General features: G+C 42.4%; 1 protein-coding gene across 1 annotated transcript in view; it reads right to left on the reverse strand.

Moving 5' to 3' along the window:
* Positions 1 to 6636: 6636 nt before the first annotated feature.
* Positions 6637 to 21001, reverse strand: part of BRF1 (BRF1 RNA polymerase III transcription initiation factor subunit) — a 176880-nt gene continuing 162515 nt past the window's right edge. Inside the window, exons 16-18 of the mRNA XM_050896767.1 lie at positions 15873 to 15924; positions 12645 to 12813; positions 6637 to 10405 (exon numbers count right to left, since the gene is read on the reverse strand). Coding sequence (XP_050752724.1) covers positions 10368 to 10405; positions 12645 to 12813; positions 15873 to 15924 — 259 coding nt within the window. The 3' untranslated portion in view covers positions 6637 to 10367. The remainder of the gene's footprint in view (positions 10406 to 12644; positions 12814 to 15872; positions 15925 to 21001) is intronic.

Consider the following 21001-nt stretch of genomic DNA (forward strand, 5'->3'; position numbering starts at 1 on the left):
TCAAAGAACATGGCATTGGTTGCTCAGGAGAGAAATACAGGCCGGGAAGAACCATTGAGACCTTGAAAGGTTTTTTTTGACAACCATGTTCCTACCTGCTTTCAGCACAAGCATCTTATACCTCAGGAAATTTAGCAAGGGTGGAAAAAGAAAGCCAAGATTCACAAGGCTGTCCCACATGAACAGGGTCTCAAGGCTCTCCCATCTCCTTTTTCTTATCCCCACATGCTGCTGATGCCGATATCCAGAAAGAAATGTCCAGAAGGAGCTGGCACACTGCTGCCCTGCCTGCAAGGGGGCTGCCTATAAGCTTCCCAAAAAATTTCTTGATGGCGGCAATGGAATGAGGCAAGTATACGAGAAATGTAATATTTCTCCTGAACTGCATCAAGTTAATGACATTTCCCTTTCCCTTTGCACTTCTGTAAATCACGGCATGACTGTGGAACTCAACGATGTTACACTGATGTAAAACCACTCTCGGGAGGGAACCAGTCGGCGTAAATCATCCCCTTCTATTTCCTAGTACATAATCTGGTGCCAAGCTCCGCTAAAAACAAGGCGAAAACATTCCCGAGATTTTTCCAAAGGCAATAGTCTGTCTAAGCACAACTTTAAATGTCTGCCATTAAAGTTTTCTTCATCTCATTAAAATGACTTGCAAAACCATCTGCTAGCTAATAAAGACTTTTTAAAGCTTTAATATTGTATTTTATAATGAAATATACTAAGGGGAAAACAGGACATGTATTTAGAAAGACAGAACGGCAACAATCTGCTGTTCTTTCACGGAAAGCCAATGATGTTCACTCCCATGGCTAATTAAAGAGACTGAAGACTTCAGCCCTTTGAACATTTCTTGTACAAATACCATAATTCCTAAATGCATCCATGTTTTTATTCAGACTGCTCCCAGACACTGCAGCATTGCTGATATCACACTATTTTCAAGTTAAAAAAGGCAGATGTCACTTTCATGTCTGACTCCATTCCATTTTGTTAGCTTTTTACACCTCAAATATTTATTACAGCTTGCAAGGATTCCAGTGGGTAATTTTGCTTCCTCTAGAGACATTTTCCCTTTTTGCTGGTAGACGGGGTGACCACAAGGTAGGACTTCCACCCAACCGTAAGGGTGACTCTGGCACTGGACCGAGTCTCGCCAAGCACCGATGGCTGCACCAGCTGAGGATGCAGCCCGAGGTTTTGATGAGCTGCCATCCAGAAGCAAAACCCACTCCTGTCCCTAAAGCTCTCCTCCGGCATTGACTGGGAAGTAGCTGTCACTCCTGCTTTCCAGTTAAACTGGACTGTCTGTGCCATGCTCCCAGCTCAGCCCTTTCTCACATGTTGCACCCTCAGGCACAAGGACTCTTCTCTTCTTTATGGCTTCTTTTTTGGCACTCCTGGATGCTGCTGTGGCTGGGACGTTGCTGCTTTCTGCATTGGTCTCACAATATTTGCAACAGAGCCTAACACACAGCAACTGAGAGCAGCACTTCCAGGAACTATTTCACAACATGCTTCCCTTCCAAAAATACCAGTGATTGGTATGTTACTTACAGAGAAGGGCAGACAACGTAGGCACTAAGGGTCTATGCGTAAAGAGGACTTAGCAGCCCCATACCAATTTGCCAAAACCTCTTGGTGGTTCGAGATTCCCTCAGCTCCCACGTTCATCTCCTGAAGCTACCCACAAGAAATTGTACAAGAAACAAGAAATTATCTAGGTGAGATCATCAGAGACAGCAAAGCAGCCAGGCTCAGTGCAAAGGCACGGGTGAAACCCCGAGTAACAGCACTGCTCTCTTTCCAGGAAAAGGAGCTGTTGCTGTGATGTCCCAGTCCCTTCACCTGCTGAGTCGCAGAGCTAGGCAGGATCTGGCAGTGAGCGAGCTATAATCACTAGCAGGAGAGCAAGTTGGGCATCATGCCTGTGTGAGCAGTTAACAGTGAAGAATAAGGGACATCATGGGGAGCCATCTGAGATGGTTTCACCACCCCCCTTTGCAGTATTAGGAAACACAGAGCCTGTCTCGGAGGTGAAACGAGGAGGAATTTCAGGTCACAGCTTACCAGACCACGCCTCCTCCACTGTGTTCGCTGCTTGCTCCTCCTCCTCTGATGTGGGACATCCCTGGCTCTGACACCTGGAGCAAATTATGTTTTCATGCTCCAAGTTTCACCACAATTCTCCATCTGTGCTGCTTTTTCCCCCCTTTTTGTCTCATTTAACATCTCTGCTCTTTGGTAGTGACTGCTTACTCCTGCTGAGCACTGAGGGCTCTGCTTAGAAGGAAAGCTGCAATTCCCAGCAAGGTCCTTGCAATTTATGGCAATAGAGGGAGTAACTTAAAAACACACACACCCCACCCCCCCCACCCCCACCCCCCCCCAACCCCCCAAAAGCACTTTCTTGGATGGCAAGCCACCCTATGTCCAAATCAACCTAAGATCTACCCAAGAATTTAATGATCGCTAAGCTTGGCTGGGAAAGCAGGCTTGAAATGACACTGGAAGAGCCACAGCCTTCCTTCCAGACCTCAGCTAAGTCCTATAATAATAGCTGTGTCTTCATCCTGCCTACTTCTGATCTTCACTTGAGGTGTCACAGATGGCCTCAATTGCTTATCTCTGTCTGAGCATCATACGTGCTGTAGTAGTCAAGGTGGATTAACGGATGGGACTGATCCGTGGGCTGAACACAGCCCTTGGGACCCCCAAACTACCTCTGTGCACAGTAGTATTAGTACAACTGCTTCTCCCCACTCATGTGTGCAGCAGACTGGGACAAATATAATCTCTGAAGTGGTGTACCATTATCTCTCATCTGGGATGTAGCCTGTTTTCACACTGGAAAGTACACCCACAAGCAGTGACAATACTTGCTGTCTATGCTGGGCAGCTTTACAAGGGTTGGCACTACCCCTGGTGATAGAGACCTTTTGCGTACCAAGAGGCCAGGGGAGATCAGAAAGTCTATGCTTGCATGTGTGCCAAGAACACTGGCCAAAAGTGGTTTAGATGGCATTTTATTAACGCAGTGCAGCCAGCTCCTCTGAACCAATATAAAATATACAGGGAAGATCAACAAGATGAAAGATCCTTCATCTTACCGCAGGCAGCAAAATCCACTCAGACTCTTCCTTGTGGTGCCCGATGGTTCAGAAAGAAAACATGATGATTCACATCGCACTGATTTGCTGTTGGAGACCTCAGAGCTTATGGTAGGTCCTACTGATTTAATGCAGCATGCAGCAGTATCAAACAATTTCCCAGTGGCCTTGTGTAAGAGTTTGCTTGAAAACAGTGACTAGAGTTTTGAAACCATTTGCTTTAGCTGTATTTTACCCTGTGTCAACCCACGAATCTTACTTGAATTGTGCTGGTATGTGTATGGACTCTCCTTTGGTAAGCTCCCAGAGTATGGGCAGGAATCAAAGCAGATACAAGGATTTAGCCTGTTTCCCAGACATGATGCTGCTCTGAAGAACCATTATTCAATTACAACAGATCCACATCTGAGTTGTCTATGACCACCTAGAGAGAGAAAGTTTTGACAGCTGCAGCCATCCCCATGCAGAGCTGAAGAGGGATGCACTACGTGCCGCACACTACAGCTGTATCACCGCTGAAGTTCCCTTTTCTCATTTATCTTAACATCAGCAGAATAGGTAACTCCACTTTGCTGGTTAATTAGGCAAGGCAGTAAGTTGTGCTTGACTAATGGAGTAAGAAGTGGCTTTGGGCGACATACCACAATATCACAAACTGTTTTCACCCCAGAGCACTTTTCTCCCTTCCTTCACTACGGCTCCCACCTCTAGAGCCTGTTGCTAATGGCACAGATCCTCAACTGATGCAACAACTGTGAATATCTATCATGGATATTTTCACATCACCTTCCTATTAGTTGGTTGCATTTTTAGGAACTTGAGATCCCTCACTGCCAACAGACATCTGCTTAGGGCACAGATCGCACTCTTCGCATGGGACTTCTACTCAAAAATGTTTGCTCCAAAATCCTTATGTGCCCAAGGGTATTTAACGAGGACCGGGATTAGCACCTCTGCAAGAATGGCAGACTTAGGAGACCCTCATCAAAAAGGAGGACAGGAGTCAGAGAACACTTGCCAGCTACACTACCTGCTGAGCCGCTCGAGGATAGACGGCTGCACCAGCCACGAGTGCTGTCCTCCAACACGTGCTACTGCTCCGCAGCAAGGTGGTATGCGAGGCCAGCTTGGGCTGTGCAATCAGCGGTTTGGCCTATTTTTTGTCATGGTTATAAAAAGGCAGAGTTGAAAAATGACTATGTGGCTTGCTTTTTTTTTTTTCCCAAAAACATTGCAGATTCTTCTTTGGGAATAAGCAGCTATGGGCAGAGGGCAGGAAACATCTGCACCAAGCCAGAAAGGCATCCACCAGCCCATGGGTGGGGAACGCTGCCGTCCATTAACCAGCATAGGGGCAGCTGACATCTCAGGGCAGAGTTAGAAATCACGCCTCGACCTGACAAAAGCAGAGGCATGTCAGAAGCAGTGGCATGGCCAGAGACTTCAATTTTTAATGCAGCTGTGAGACCAGCTGGGTTTCCAGAGATGTGAATATTACCCTTGGTCCATTCCTATGCTCACTGCCTGTTGCACAGTCCAACGCACATCATTGCAAATAAATACTCCCTAATCTTTCTGGTTTTCTTAATGCAGCTTGTTTTTCTCCTTAGCATCAAACTACAGCCCTTAAAACCACTCTGAATAACGGATCTCCTTTGTTTTCACTCAAGTGAAACAAAGACACCTCGCCATCTCCTCTTCCTTACCTGGCTAGGTGTCCTACCTCTTTCAATATCCTCCAGTGGACTGCCCAGTCTACAAATGATGAAGATGGTGCAGGATATACCATGAAACAGGAGGAGTCTGGAATTCTCATGCGGAAAATGGACAATGCTGCCTCACCTGTGCTGCTGTGAAGATGCAACTTTTGCCCCTCAGCGTATAAATACCTTTTACCTTTCCCGCAGAAGAGCACTGAAGAAAAATTACCTGGTAAGCACAGTGTTGGTGCTGTTTCTTTTCATTGCTTTGTTCAAATTCCTTTGATTTGCTGTATTTTTCTGCTTTTGAAGAATTGAGAAACTTTACTAAGAGCACTAAGAGCAGTAAGAAAGCATTCTTGTTGCAATTTTGCAATAGAAACGGATAATACAATGACTGCCATCCTGGTGTCCAGTACAATGCCACTTACTGCCAACCCATACAATAACAAATGTAAAATTCACACTAAAAGTCATAAAATCCTGTGTTCCTGGAGTCACATGCCAAGACGGGAATTTCATTTTGCATTTTTATGAAATGTATGCGCCTCCCTCATTTTCATGAACATGCACAACAGTCCCATAAGAAAAAAAACAATTACGACTAAGGAGCTCACCAAGTAAATTTGTTATGCCGTAAGTCACGAATTTTCACCCAGCCTCATTTCTCGTGTGCTTAACCCCTTCCACTAAACAACCACCACTCACCAAGACCACTGCCAGGTATCGGGGTGGGCGTAAGAAATACCACATAATAAGCTGTAACTTTTCTTACACACGTGACGGGAATAGAAAATTACAACAGCCTCTTCTGCGTTACAAAACGTGAACCTAAGAACGAGTGTGCTATGATCTGCTGGTGACAAATGAAGGTAATACAAAGCTTTGCAAGATTTCAGCTTTATTAACATTATTTAACTTCTCAGACCCTTAAAGGAGGCGTATTTGATGAACACAGCTGGGGGGACAAAACAGTTTTGGTTATGAAAGCCTGGTGTGGTAGGGAAGAGAAACATTACAGGACAAAGCCCATAACTGTACCGCTTGGGAAGAGCAGAAAATACGAGGCCAAGGTGGCCAGTACTTTTTAACAGCTTATACGTTATGAGTGAGAGAGCATCAGTGATGGACATCACTGGAGAAGTTCCCAGCTGCCAGTGGAAAGGGTTGGAACAGCTGAAAAGAAACTAAGATAAAAGCATCCCAATGTCAATGAGAGCAGAAGTGCACCTACATGAGAGTATGGGAACCCAGTGAAATGCTGGAATGACACACACCTACTGCCTTATCAAAACTACTGTTAAATGCTATATGCTAAAACTTTACAGTAGACACTCCTGAGGATCCAGTAGTAGCTCCACTTCCAGAAAAAAATAAAAGGAGCAAATACCCATGTGCACTAAGAATAGATGTGGATTTTGGCCTCCAAACTGTGGTGACCAGATGTTGATAAAATAACATGATTTTTAACTCAGCACACACCTTATTTATCAAGATACAACTTTCAGAAACAAGCACTGGAACAGTTCCACTAAACACACACACTATATATTCTTCCCACAGTCAGTTAATTATATAGCTTAGTGGAAAAACCTCGTTAATGTTATCCAGTTCACGGAAAGTATCTACTTTTATCAGTGGAACAGTATCTTGTAAAAAACACTTGCCTGATTAGACGTGTCTTCCCTTTTAGAGACGAAATAAAGCTCTGAATTACAAATTTTGGCCACTATCAACCAATCATGCAGCAATCAGAAATGAACATTCCTAAGAATGAGGACAATCAGGAATTAGCAGGACAGCATCATAAAAGATGGGTTATGCAAGGGTTTTACTTTTTATTTACAGCAAATATATTACAGTAAAAAAGCTTAACATGGCTCATATTGCGGTTGTGTAAGGATGATACATATGCCTACATCACACAGGTTTAATTTCCTTGGCACTAACTGAATCAAATGCAAGGATTCAACACAAAAATAAGAAACAGAACATTTATTAGGCAAACTCTACATTAACTGTACATATCTGCGACTGGAGTTTCAATGCAATCCAAAGAATACAAACAAGCCATCAGGATGGCAAGAATTTTTTCGACGGACATGTTTAACCCTCAAGACAAGGCTGTCTGGCACCATTTAAAAGTTGCTGTACTGAACACAGTGATTTTAAAGAAATGTCACAGATGATTAAGACACTGAAAATGCACTCACCACAGTGAAGAATCCCATTATTTTCCGTATTTCTTTCATTTTTTACTCCCACGATACAAGGGTGTTAAAAGGCTGCATGGCAGACAAGCTGGATGCAACAGCTAGAGGGTTTTGCCTGTCAAGCAAAGTGACTTGCAGCAAGAGACATGCTTTATGCAACAAAACCGATGATATACAGCTTGTGTGGGTTCAAACAAAAAGATCTAAGAACAACAAATGTTGAAGCCTTATAAGCTCTCTTCATTATAATCAGAATCCTGAGAAAAACAGGGTCCAAATTACTCCAAGTGAATTTAGGCTCACTTACATACAACAAAATTGTCCAGATAAATCAACAGTAGTAAACGGAGTTAATGTAGTGTTAATCTTTTTACATTTTAATGACTAGCTATAAAAACAGAAACTAGCATGTTCTAATCTGTTTACATTTCCTGAGCTTAGTTAAATCAAGAAGGAATGAACATTATAAAAATCCTAGTAAGTCACCAATAAATTAAAAATGTACATAACCACTACAGCTGAAGAAGCCTTACAATGCTCAGAGTGAAGTCTGCCTGTCCAATACCACAGCCTTTCCTTTAGGACTCCTGTACAGAAACCATGCCATTAACTTCACCAGCAATACTGAGATGCTATGGAATTGTAGGTCTTTTTTTTTTTCGGCTCTCCAAGTGCACTTCTAGCAGACTATGCAATAGCCTTTCCTAATCAAATCATACGAGAGCATTAAAAATCTGCAATCCTCTACTTCCAGTGCAGGAAACAATGTTCTCAGAAATGCAATGTGCTACTGAAATTCAAATTTACTAGCAGCAGTTATCTGGGTGGACTCTCACTTCCCGCACATAACATCACTACACTGGCAGCAGGTTTAGTATCTTTTGAGGGAACAAACCAATGAAAATCTACACAGAAGACTGGAGGGAAGACCCTTAGCAATGAAGAAGTCATCTTAGCGGTTTCTTTAAGAGCCAACATCTTGCATTTGAGAAAAGCACTTGACCTACATGAGTCATACACGTATTTATTTATGCATGTTTATTTCCTGCATAGAGAATAATGTGTACCTTGGAATAAAACCCAAGTTTTGAGAATATACTGAGAGTATGGGTATTTGTAATAGTGCTATTGGCAGATTAATTCAAAGCCAAATGCTCAAACTCAACTGTCTCAAAAACTTGCAGAGCATGAACTTTGATAAAACAAACTACTTTTTAAAAAATTGTCTGCTTATAGCATGATTTTTAATTTACGGTGTAGATAAAAGAGAGGTAGAAAGGTTTATCTCCTCAATATCATTTTCTGTGCAGTATTTATAAAGTATCAGAAAAAAATCTATACTTTTTTGGTGAAAATGCCAGCTTTTCCCCTAAGAATTATATGGAATCTCTTCTTTCCACTGAAGTGTTGCAAACTAAGTAACTGGAATCTGGTTCAGAAGAGCTCTTCTTCCCAGTAGCCTCACTACATCATTTTTGTTACCAAGTTCTGCAGAAATACTCCTATACAGGGCTCAAAAATATCTAGCAGATACAACCTACCCAACAAACTACATTTACCAGCCAAATAATATCAAGTTTGCTCCTAAAAAAAGCACTCGCTCTTGCTCTACTTACATGATCCCTCTTACGCACGCTACTGAGAGGGATAGAAGAAGTATGGAAGGCCCTATGGCCCTTCCCCTCTTTGGTGATGACCACAGGTACGAGCATCATTGTCACTCTGGCTGGTAGTAGCTAGAGAGCTTCCTAAGGCAGCTTCTTTTCCTGCCACGATCCACCCTCTCCGGTAAGAGGATGGATGATGCTTTAGTGATGAGCACTCCTCAAAAAGGGTAGGAAGGACAAGCTGACCAGGAGAGACAGCTTAACAGAAACCACGTTGGTAAGATAAATATCCATCTTTCCCTGGTGTAAGACAAGCCTGCATCGCTGTAATTTTCATGATTGTCACTAGACAAGGGAGAGAGATGAAAACATCTTGGGTCCTGCAGCTGCAGTCATCAAAGCATGACCCAGAGTGCAGTGCACTTCCCACTGAGCTGAGAGCCTCGGACCCGGCAGTGCCAGGGAAACGCAGGTCAGAGGCAACAGGGTGGGATCTGGCAATAGGGGCTCCATCCCTGACCCCCGCTCTCACGGCATTGCGAGAGCTGAGGTATCTGAAAGAGAAGGACCTGCCTGTTGACATTTCAGGGCGCACAGGGCTGGAGCTCCAGCATTATTCACGTAGCAGCGACTGTTCAAGGGTGGGATTTGAGCCATGAAAGTCAGACTGCTGCATGGTGACCTTTAATTTACCCATAGAAAGTTAAATAAATTACATTAAATTAAATTCAGCCAAAGCAGATGCTAGCTTATTTATTAAAAAGCTCAGCTTTCTCTTTCTTTCAACTGGTTTTAGAGACAGGCAGCTCTTGGGAGCAGACCTTCACTCTAACTCAGTCGGACACGAGCAGCTCCATAGAGATGGCCAGAGCGACTCTCCTGCAGCAACACCAGCTGCAGCAAGACCTGGCTGTCCCTAGGGACGCCCACCAAAGGCACGTGAGCACAGCATCGTCGCCTGCTTGCTCCCTACACTTCTTGCCTCACCCAGGTCTTCTCCTTCTTTCCATATAAACCGCACCGGACTTGCAGTGGCAGACGATTCTTCGCTGCCAACATTGCCTTCTATTGTCATATCTTCTAAGAAATCTATGAACTGATTAATATAAAAAAGTATTTACTTCATTTCAGAGAAACTGATGCTGCCCTGCAAATATATAACTTGTCATTAATTTTTTATAGGCTTGGGTAAGGAAGCTTGTATACAATAACAGGCTCATGTTTACAATACACGTTGGAAATGTTTTCTTTCTTTTGGTTGCAGCATTGTGAGATAACTAATGCTACTGTACTCAAATAATGAACAGGTACGCTTCTCGTTTTTACCTGTCCTCCTATCCGTCCTTCAATCTGCTCCCTTTCAACAGCATGCCTAAAAGCAGAATCACATAAATAAGAAGTGTGTTGCCTTCAGCCACACATGCTTTATACAGAGTCTATTTTGTCTCTTCTTTTGTTCTCTGGAAACATTACTCCCATTAATTTCATCCTCAAACTATGATCGACCAAAATAAAAAAAAATTCAAGTACAAACCCAAACTTTATTGCTGGGTTATGGGTCAAAGTAAACTGACCAGAGTCAATGCCAACCTAAAATTCGCTTTTCAAAAGTAAGGATTGTTCGACTACATTTGCTGACCATAGAGAGCTTCTTTCACTATTCATACAGTTTGAAGACTGAAGATTTGCTGGGAACAAGACACAGTCCATGTCCTTTGGAAGTAAATGGAACTAATAGCCATCATCATCATCCATATCACAGCCATAATCTGAAACACACAAAGACAAAGGCATATAAAAGTGCAAATATTCCAGGCAGATGGAAGTTACAACAAAAGTATTGCTACTTTCGGGTTGTTTTCCTGCTGTGTAACTAGATGGTAAGTTTTGCCTTAAGCAAGCATTTTAAAAAATCATATGTTTTCATAGGGCTAAATAAAAAGTTCTTGCATGTACTTTCCTCAATGAAATAAAATTATTTGTAAGCACGTATGTGTAAATATCTCTTCTCACTTGTCACTGGACCCTCATTTAGGAACACTTGGCACATGGATATGTGAAATACTTGGTTTAATTTAGAGGTTAAGGTGATCAAGCCTGATTGTCACAAGTAATTTAGAACATGGTGGCTGATAAGCAGCAGCATACATTTATAAGTAGGCACGGTTCTCACTGGACATAGCCACCAAGAAAAAAGCTGGCTTGTTTATATTATTCATGGATGTATAAGCTGAAACTGCAAGGGTTCAGAGATAGCTCAGAGTTCCCAGCAACATCAAAGGAGTCCGTGTAACAAATCCTGACTAACACATCTGACTTGGATCTCCCGTATCTACTTACTCCTAGAGGAACAACTTAAAATTTTGCCCAGATTTTTTTATCCTGTTTTGTTTTCTTAAACAATGCCGAGTTTAAAGCAAAGACTGTGCGATGTGTGTCAGAAGGCAAGTCTGCGTGTTTCTAATGCACCAATTTCTCTTCTGTGTGCTTCTGAATGCAGTGAAACAGATATTTTCTGTTGTGTAGTCGAACCTACAGATAACAATTACATATGAACATTCAGTAAAGTTAACCTTCATATTCCAAATTCAATACAGTGCAACATTTTATCCAAAGAGTCAAGCAAATGCTGAGAAGCAGAATTAAGTGTAATCTATAATAATTTGTGTAGAGTGGGTGAAGTTCACCATCTGTAATTCCTGCAGTTATTCCAGGCAGATAGGTCTAAAATCCATGAAGAAAGCAGTTAGAAAGGAGTTATTGTTCTGCCGAGCAGCTCTGCAGACTTGCGTTTGAATTCTGGGAATACTCCTCTCCTTTTTATTTTTTTTTTTTTTAAACTCTGATTTTTCAGCTGTCATCCAGACCAGACAGGGAGTAGTGGAATGTTCTCAGAATGGTTTAAAAATAGTAACATTTACAAAGAAAAAAAGCTCAGTGACCTTTATTCTATTTTTGTGGGGGGTTTATTAATAAACATAGACCCACCCTCCCCCACATGGGTGCCTTTTCTTGGGAACATTATTCTAATAATAAATGCAGGCAACAAACTGTTTTTCCTACGGTTCAGCAATTATTTTCCAGTGGAGAAATCAATTTAAAAGCAACAGACACTTTTGTGAAATGTATACATATTGTCCATGAAAGCTAAATTAATTGTACTGGAAAGATTTTTACAGTAAATAACATTTCAGTAGGAAACTTATTCCCATCTTGCTTTTTCACAACCCATAATTAGCAGCTCTCTTTTTAAAAATATTTTTGTATATTTTCAAAGCTTAACTTCCAAGGGGAAGTTTTTAATAAAGGATAAATGTGGATGTGTCCAGCTAGGAAAAACCGCAGCGGAGAGGATACTGCCTTTTCCTGCCAGCAAAGAAACCTAATTAAATGAGTGGCTTTGCTGGGAAACCCAGAGAAATTAGCACACATCTGTGTACCATACAGCATGCTGTACGCTATCAATGCAATTTCTGTACTTGGTGAAGAACTCTTTCCTCCTAACACTTTCCCCAGAAATGGAGTGTGATGGTTCGTTTTGTTTTGAGCTGGACAGCCACGTCCCCAGGGCTCATGGACAACCTGGACGTCGCTGCAGCCCCAGCTGAGGAGGCAGGCAGGAGCAGGGTGGCTGGGCTCGGGAGGCAACGAGCCCCGAGCACTGCTGATGGAGGGGTTACTGACCCCGTCATTCCTCAGATCCACATTAATAAACCTAATTCTGAAGAAGGCATACCACCAGTTTTTTCCTGAGAAGCCCTCTTCTTAGCCTAGAGCTCGAGATGCAAAGTTTTCTCAGGAGGAGTCTCTAAGAAGGTCAGGTTTCGGACAAGGGTGACTACAGGGTTTCCCACAGGAATGGGCAATGCTGGAAAGGCGGCAGGAACTCTGCATGGGACGAGCCGCTGGAGGACAGGGACAAGCACAGGAACCCTGTCTGTCCTCAGCCCTGCAACAATGAACCCCACAGCACCAGTAGATGGTAATTTAGACAGCATCCCAGCTTACCGTTTCCTCCCATTAACTGCAAGGCGCTCATGCAGTGATCATCATCATCTTCTATTTCTTCCTCTTCCACCTCTTCGTCAGGGTTGTAAGCTACTGGGCCACTCTCCACTAGCACAGCTGCTGGTTTTTCTAAGTCAGGGGCTTCTGCTTGTGCATTCGGAAAGGTCACCTGCAAAAAAGAAGAGGGGATAGTAGAGCAGCCCTTCCTTTTGCTCAGTATCTGTACAAAACTTTAGCAGCTTCCAAATGACAGGGACAGGAGAGCTGGAAGCCCATGTCCCATGCTAGAGGCTTAGCTGTTCTAGGGAACATGCAAGTTGCTCAAAGAAATGTTGCCCGAATGAAAGTCAGGCACAAACATCCAGTTTTCACATAAATCATAGCCAGAGACGGTAACAGCAGAACAAGGATCCTCTTGCAAGCACAAGGCAAGGAGAAATTTGGGAGTGAAGGCTCCTCAGTAGAGCTCTGTGGGAAAACTTACAACCTTTTCCTCATTGTGCTCGACTCACATCAGGCCTATTACACAATAACAACGTTATTGACACTTTAATGATAGCAAAAATGTACCCTTCAAATCAGAAAAAAACCCAACATGTATTAGGTTTGACAGCTCTGGTTGGATTTATTTGGAGGCACAATGAGCTGTGGAACAAATAGCACTCTTTAGCCAGCACTTAATGTGATGGCAGAGCACTAGGTTGGTAATACACGCCAGCACCTGTAACATTACCTATGAAATTCATCAGAATAATGATCTCCAAACACTAACTTGGGAATTGATCACTGACGGGACCCGTTCCATACATGCACCTCCCCAGCTGCTCCAAGGTTAGGCAGGACACAGCAGGGAGGGAGAGAAAGGGCAACACCACAAGGAGACAGAGGTGAATTTGGAGAAGGTAATATTGTTTTCGGATCACTAATGACAGATCTGGGAATGGGGCAGGAACCAGCAACGTGCTCTGCCCCAGCACAGCCCAGGCTCTGGTCCCTCTGGAGCTCTCACTTCCATGGTGTGCTCAGTCTAGGGCTCCACCTCCCTCTCTCATCCAGGGAAGAAACATCACAGGAGCTTTATCTCCACCAGTTTTGTCACAGGGCACTTTCCCCTCCGTTCTGTACTTGGACTATTTGGGGTTTGTACACTAGAGCCTGTGGCCCAAAAAGACATCCCATTAGTGGCAACTTGAAGAACATTACAGATTAACCATTAACGTGGCTTTGTCATGTAAGTAATTTTGAGAAGGGAATACTTAACAGTACCTGTCACTAGTCAGCAGTTATCAGCATTGAGAGTCATCTCCCCTACTAGAAAGACAGAAAAGACTGGGACTGCTTCCTTGGGAAAGACAGTGGTGAGGTGCTCCCAACAATGAATGGTCCAAAGGAGACCAGGAAACCCCAACTCCTCTGGTCCCTACCACAAGAAAAGTCCTACAGTGCTTTAGGTTTCACATTACAGTACACAACTATGTACTGCTACATCTTCTCCAATTCCATTGGCAGTAAGTTCTGATTCGACACTGTAATTTTTATTTATTTATTTATAAAGGTATTTACTTGGGATGCAGTAACTCCCAGAATCCCTGTAACTCCAGGCACTTTACAGACACACCATAAGAGAAAACCCCTGTACCAGAAAGTCGATAGTCTAATTATTGAAACATCAAAGCTGTTCCTGAACTTGTCATATATGACAGTCAACCTCAAGAATCTGCCTGAGTTTTTCAAAGTCACCTAAGGGTTTGCTCCAATAGCTCATTAATAGGGTAAAAGACACCCATTAATTTTAATAGAAAATCAAGTATTTAGATATTCGGATTACTCAAAGACAGGTTTTCCTGATTTTTTAATGGTCAAATTCATCATATTATTTAAAGGAACTTCCCTCCACTTTATTTTGTATTTCCTACCACTGCTTTTGCCTCTAGAGTGATCAAATTGAGTCCATCTAGGTTTTCAGTATAAGCAGAAATAGACACAACAGTTTGAGAAGAAGCAGCATCATAATATCTATCAATTTATATGCTTAAAAGTATCCATCTGCTCTGAAAAAGTGGGTGAATATAAAGGAGCTACGATTGAGTCATTATTTTTTAAAATTGCACCATGCTAATTAAAATGTGACCTTCTTCTAATTATCATGTCCACTTCCAGACTGCTATACTTCTAAAAATGTGCAGTTTTCTAATGAGCATAGCATAAGAAGTGAAAATGTATTTCCCCAGGCAGGATATCAAACTGTTTCTGAAAATCAGTGGGGTTTAGTCATTTTAAAAATAAGGCAGTGAAACAATGCCTTTAAATAGAACTTCCTGAATTCACTTCCACACATCCTGGACTTGAGTTTGGCACATATCTTTATGTATGGATAGGCAATTGTCAAAGCATGTTACAATACCCAAGGTAACTGATTCACTTTCAAAAGGGTGTCAGTGTCACACGTTCATGGGAAAAAGAAGGACAAATACCTTTGGTATATTAGGAACAGAATTCTTAGATATGCAGTAGACAGTTATTTTACCATACACAAAATGCATATGTCTACTCTGTACAGTGTGAAAATAATAGTGAAAGCTATCGCTGTGACTCTGATAATAATCACGATCCCTTCAGCAGAAAATGCAGGTGCGCAAAGCCACTCAAGGACGGTTTCTGGTGGTGGCCAGTTACTAGCACTAACTTTTCTATGGCACTCTTATATTTTCAAACTAAACCAACCAACCAACCAACGAGTAAGCCATGCTATATAGGGTAAGCTGTCACCTTGTGTTTCCTCACCGGTCTCCCACAGAAGCCCAGCCCTTCCCTTGGCTCAGCGCTGGCTGCACAGAAGTGGCATTTTGCATCGTCCCCCTTCTCCGCGGGGACGGTCCAAGTGCTGAGAAACAGGCATCAGCTCTGCCCTCCCCTACTCTTCCTACCCACTTGTGTGATACATACCTTTGTAGATGCTTGCAGGGAGTTTTCTCTTTTTTGCTGTCTAACCAGGCATTATGAGGTGCTAATGTTACTCATGGATAACTAAGGGCAAATCTCGGTTAGAAAACAGGCAACCTCAGCTTTGCGGTGTTTGCAGTAACCAGCTCCTGGTCCGATCAGAGAGACAACACTCTCATTTCTTTCGCCTATATCTACCAATTAACTAGAGCTGGGCTGAGAAAGGCTTGTGGGAATTTCCAAACTCAAACCGTTGCACTAGGAGAAGTGCTGTACTTTACATACCTCTTCAGTGGCAGCCTTTTTAGCAAGCTGTGTTGAAATCAACGGTCTTAATCTGCAAAGAAGGAAAGAAGAAATGGCGAACATCAGAAAAGTTACACCACCCACAAGAGTTTGACAGAGTATTCACTCTCCAAGCAGTGAAAGCACTTTGCTAGTGTTATGTTGTGCAATTACTTTTTTAAAGATATAAGATAAAGAGTGGAGAGCCACAGACTCCACAATAATTAATACACACATTCCCTTGTAAGCATCTGCCCCAGTTCAGGATAATAAGAAAAGATGCCAGTCAACAAACACAGTAGCAAAACCTCATCTCAAACTGCAGCCCCAGCACATCTCGAAGGCCTTTGAAATAGATGGTTTTGTCACATATTACAAAAGTCAAAAGACAACTGATTTTTTGGAAGAATACAGACATGGCAAAACCAAGCCACACTCTGAATTACCCAGCACCACTCTGCAACTGCTTCCCTGTATTTGATGATATATACAGGATACCAGTAAGACTATACATGCAGGATATCGTAATCATCACAGGCGAAATTCTAATCTCCAGATACAGAAATCATCATCAAAAATAAGGGGGCCCTGCATACCTTGAATGAGAAATGACAGAAATTGAACATAAACATTTTTAAAAATTCTGCATCAGGTATGAAAAAGACCTGTGTATTTGGGGAGAAAAGATGGATCAGTATTACTTTACAGCTAAGTGTTAAATATTGTTCTTTCTGCAAAACATTTCATAGCCTGTTGTCTCCTTACTGCCATGAAGGCTGTTCTCAATCCATCATTTAGTGTTGCTTTCTGGTCTCTCCTCCTCATCTAGATGTATCTAGTCATGAAGAGGATGACTCGCTTTCTACTGAAACACTGCTCAGACAGCTCCTCAAGTACGTCTTTTAACTAAGTCTAGGCAAACAACTTAATGAATATCAATTTATGTCCCCAGAGATACAGTCTTTTATGATAAGCAGTATCTTTCCTCTCATTTTTCTATTAGTCATTCCTCCCTGTTAACACACAGATACTCGTTGTTTTCCTACTTATTTATTTATTTCAAATAATCAGCAGGAGGAAACAAAACCCCAGAGAACGAGCAGAGGAGACTCAGATCATTATCTCTGATGGAGAAGACAATATTAAAATACAAGATATTGGCTAAGCTCCAAAAAGGTTCAGAAACTGGTCATCTCCGAAATGCTTTGCAAGACCCAAAAGGCATTTTGGTGACCAAAGTAGTTCAAGGTGCCTCCTTACAGTAGATCTAAAGAAAAAGAAGCCACGGGAATGCTTCAGGAGCTGTACCACTGAAGGATCCAGAACAGATTATTCTGCTACAGAGACTTCTTGTCATATTTCATAATTATCAAAAATTTCAAGAAAGAGATACTCTTGACCCATATAAACTATCTACTACTTACAAATCCTGGTGGAATGCTGGGCTTAGAGAGAATGTATTTGAAGGCATGGACACACTCCTCCCTATGTGCTTGGCCTTCTCTTTCCTTTATCTAACCTGAATTGTAGAGTTTTCACAGAATCATAGAATCATGGAATGGTTTGGGTTGGAAGGGACTTTTAAAGGTCATCTAGTCCAACCCCCCTGCAATGAGCAGGGACATCTTCAACTAGATCAGGTTGCTCAAAGCCCCCTCTAGTCTGACCTTGAATGTTTCCAGGGATGGGGCATCTACAACCTCTCTGGGCAACCTGTTCCAGTGTTTCACCGTAAAACATTTTTTCATCGTAAAAAATTTCTTCCTTATTTCCTAAAATTTGAGACTACCTACGTACTGTCAATCACTGTTTTCCAAAAGTCACCCTGTTCAGATGCTTACAAACACACGAATGCAGCAATGTCAAAAGGTTATGTAGCTGAAGGATGCTAATTACCAAACAGGTTGTATTTCATTGACATGACTGAAAAAAAAAACCAAGAGGGGTAAGAAATGAAGGACTTTTATTTTAAACCAGTAGTAGTGATTATTGCAATTAACATTGTACCAAAGATAGCACCTATTTCCTCCTGCTACCAAAGACATCAGACCTCCCTGGAGCACCCTGAAATCTTTCCTCCCCCCAATTAAAATCAAGCTGTTGAGTAAGACTCACAAGGTAATCAGAAACTGCTGACATTTCTTTTAGAGCAAATTATACATGTGCTCACACAGTGAAGAAAACAATCACAGCTATAGGAAGCAAAGAGTAAACATTCCAGTTTCATTTTAATTAAAATGGTCTCCTAATGAAAATAAAAAGATTCATGCTTATGAAAAGCCTATTTGCAAACTTTAGTGCTAAATCCAAGAGCCCTTCTATACCATTTTTCAGCAGTGAGTGATTCTCACACCCAGGCTGAAATTAAAGCTGTATTTCTGTTCCATGATAATTGCTCACAAAGTATACATCTTCACTTCATTACTAGAAATATAGCACTGCCATTCAATTTGGGCAATACAGTTTCTCTCTCAGCATAATATCTAATGGATCTGAAAGCAGCGGGTTGGATTCTGCTCCTGCTCTGGCTGTTCGTTACCAGCTGCAGTGCAGATCTGAAGAGGTCACTCGCCGCGTGGGCTGAACAGCCTACCTCGCTGCGCCTTGGTACTTATGTGCTACCTACAAACATTAGCGATGAAAACTGAAAAAAGGTAAAACCATTGCAAAGAGAGACAAAAACTTATTTCCCCCTTGAAATGACGTCTTTGATTAAAATTACATAAAAGTTATAAAAGTTATAAATATATAAAAAGAGAAGTTAATTTCTCTCCCTTGGCTCTTCTTATGCCTATGGAGAATCCTACTATTACTGTACCAAACCATTTAGGAAGGTTTTATAGTGGGGTTTTGTTTTGTTTCTTAAATGCCCCGATGCCCTGACCTCCTTAAACCAGAGCAGCTGCTGCCACACCAGCCATATGGAGCAATAAATTACTGGCTGCCATGGCTACAGATACAGGCTCCTTCTGCTGTCTGGCTGCACCACAGAGGGCGGAAAAAAGTGTCTTCATGGAAGAGCACGACTGCTTTTGAGGCTGGGATAGGTTTGAGTATTAATGATCAAAAAAGCACCTTGAAACAACAAGTAACTGAAGTATCTTCTCCAACTTCTGATGTGCGTGACTCAACCTCATCTGTAAAAGGCTAACAAGATACACACATGCACATACACACTATATGTGAAAAATCCTGTCCATTACAGTCCAATTTGAATTCAAGGTTGCTAAGTTCCACGAAAAACAATAACATCCTGCATTAAGATATGATCCCATATATGCTAAAGCACAGACGGTCTCTATTGAAAATGTAATGTTGCAACTGGTCGTCCCAAGTGTTTCAGTAGTTTTTCACTATTTATGATGATTTCTAGTTTGGGGCACTTTCATTATGAACTTTGCAAATTAATACAGTACCTTGTGGGAGGGAGTAACAAAATAAGCAACTTTCTGAACAGCAATGTGATCCGTAAAAGGGGAAAAAAAAGATTTCACACAGCCCCAAGTGTTATATCCACATTTCAAACTCCTTCAAAAAATATGCAGATCTACAAAAGCTCATGTCAGCCAACACACATAACACTGGAAGCAGATAATCTTGACATGTTCGCAACAAAAACTAATGGCACAGTACATGGCATCAGAGGCTGCTCCCTGCCGAATCCGTTCCGCTCTCAGTTGAGATGCGCACGATAACATCTAGGTTTGTCCTCCAGCTTAACAATTTAAAAGAAGATTCAATATAATAGCTCCTGACAGGGCTGGAGATCACACAGACTGAACTTTCAAAGTGAGCAAATTCTCTGAAAAACAAGCTGGCTGTGACAAACAACTGTTTTTATTTTGCTTATTATTTAATAACAAAAGATTACACAGTACAGTACATAAAATAGAAAGAGCACTGTGAGGTAATAAAACCACCTCACTTGCATCAGGCTGTTTGCCCACCAAAAAGGTTTACAATACCATAACAATCTTCTCAGTGCAGTCCTGCAAGTAATTTGGAAACTCACCCAAAGCTCTGTTTCTTACTGAATTCTAATTTAATCCATCCAAGTAGGGAACATCTTATTGCTGCTTACTGCCCATACTAATTTTATACGCGGATGATCCCAGAATACGCAATGGAAAGCAGAGATACAACGAAGCCCGCAGCCACAAGCCTGCAGTGTAATTATGCAGGTCATCTAAGACAAATGCCCATAAAACCTATATATCCATACCACAGGCCTTTCATACGTATACCGCGTCCGTGACAGAAAAAGCTACTGAGAAACGATTCGGCAAGAGACCGGTCAGGTTCTCTGCGCTGGCTGAGATCCTCCTCCCACCTGAGGCCAGATGGTTTTGCCTCAGGAGGTCAGTTTACCAGACATCTGCGCGAGAAGGAAATGAATATAAATGTTTACCCCAGCTAAGAGTGCCCTTTAATTAGGTACCGTCAATGTTATCCTTACCGGAAAGCTGGGAATTACCTCTCTGCAAGGATTTAATGCTCCTGTTGGAAACACAACAGTGTCAGGAGATACCGACCCTTCGTTCTGCCATTAGTTCAGGACAAAGAGGTGACCCTCCCGGACTCAGACCACTGCTCTTTTCCAGAGGACAAAACAGAGACTGCAATCACAACCGTGACCCTGGGACACTTTGGGGTTTGCACATCCAGCTGTGGATCCCACCGTCTTCTACATCTGCTTCTGGCTGAGAGCCGGGTGCTCACAAGAGCCATTCTCTCCCCTAGAGAGGAAACCAAGGCACATGGCCAAGGCCATGGCTGGTTGTGACACCAATGAACGGCTGCATGATGCCTTGAGGACAGGGGCAGGGTGCACTGTGGCACACCAGAAGTAGTCCAGATACAAGCGCAGACAACATCATGCTCTGCAGAAAGACAAAGCATCTCTGATGCTCACACCTTGAAACCGTGTGTGCCTGAACGTGAGGCAGGCAGGTATTTTTGGCTTTCTGAAGGCCAGGCTGACCAGCCCTTCACCCAGCCCAGCTCACCATCAGTGTGAAAGCCCCAAGGAGTTTCCCTGAATCACTCTCCCCAGTGACAGGGCTGCAGAGACCCGAACCAACGACCAGAAGACACCAACTGAAGGGCACATCCACATTGCAATGAGCTCA

Source organism: Gymnogyps californianus, chromosome 5 (genome assembly GCF_018139145.2).
Source record: "Gymnogyps californianus isolate 813 chromosome 5, ASM1813914v2, whole genome shotgun sequence".
Lineage (NCBI taxonomy): Eukaryota > Metazoa > Chordata > Aves > Accipitriformes > Cathartidae > Gymnogyps > Gymnogyps californianus.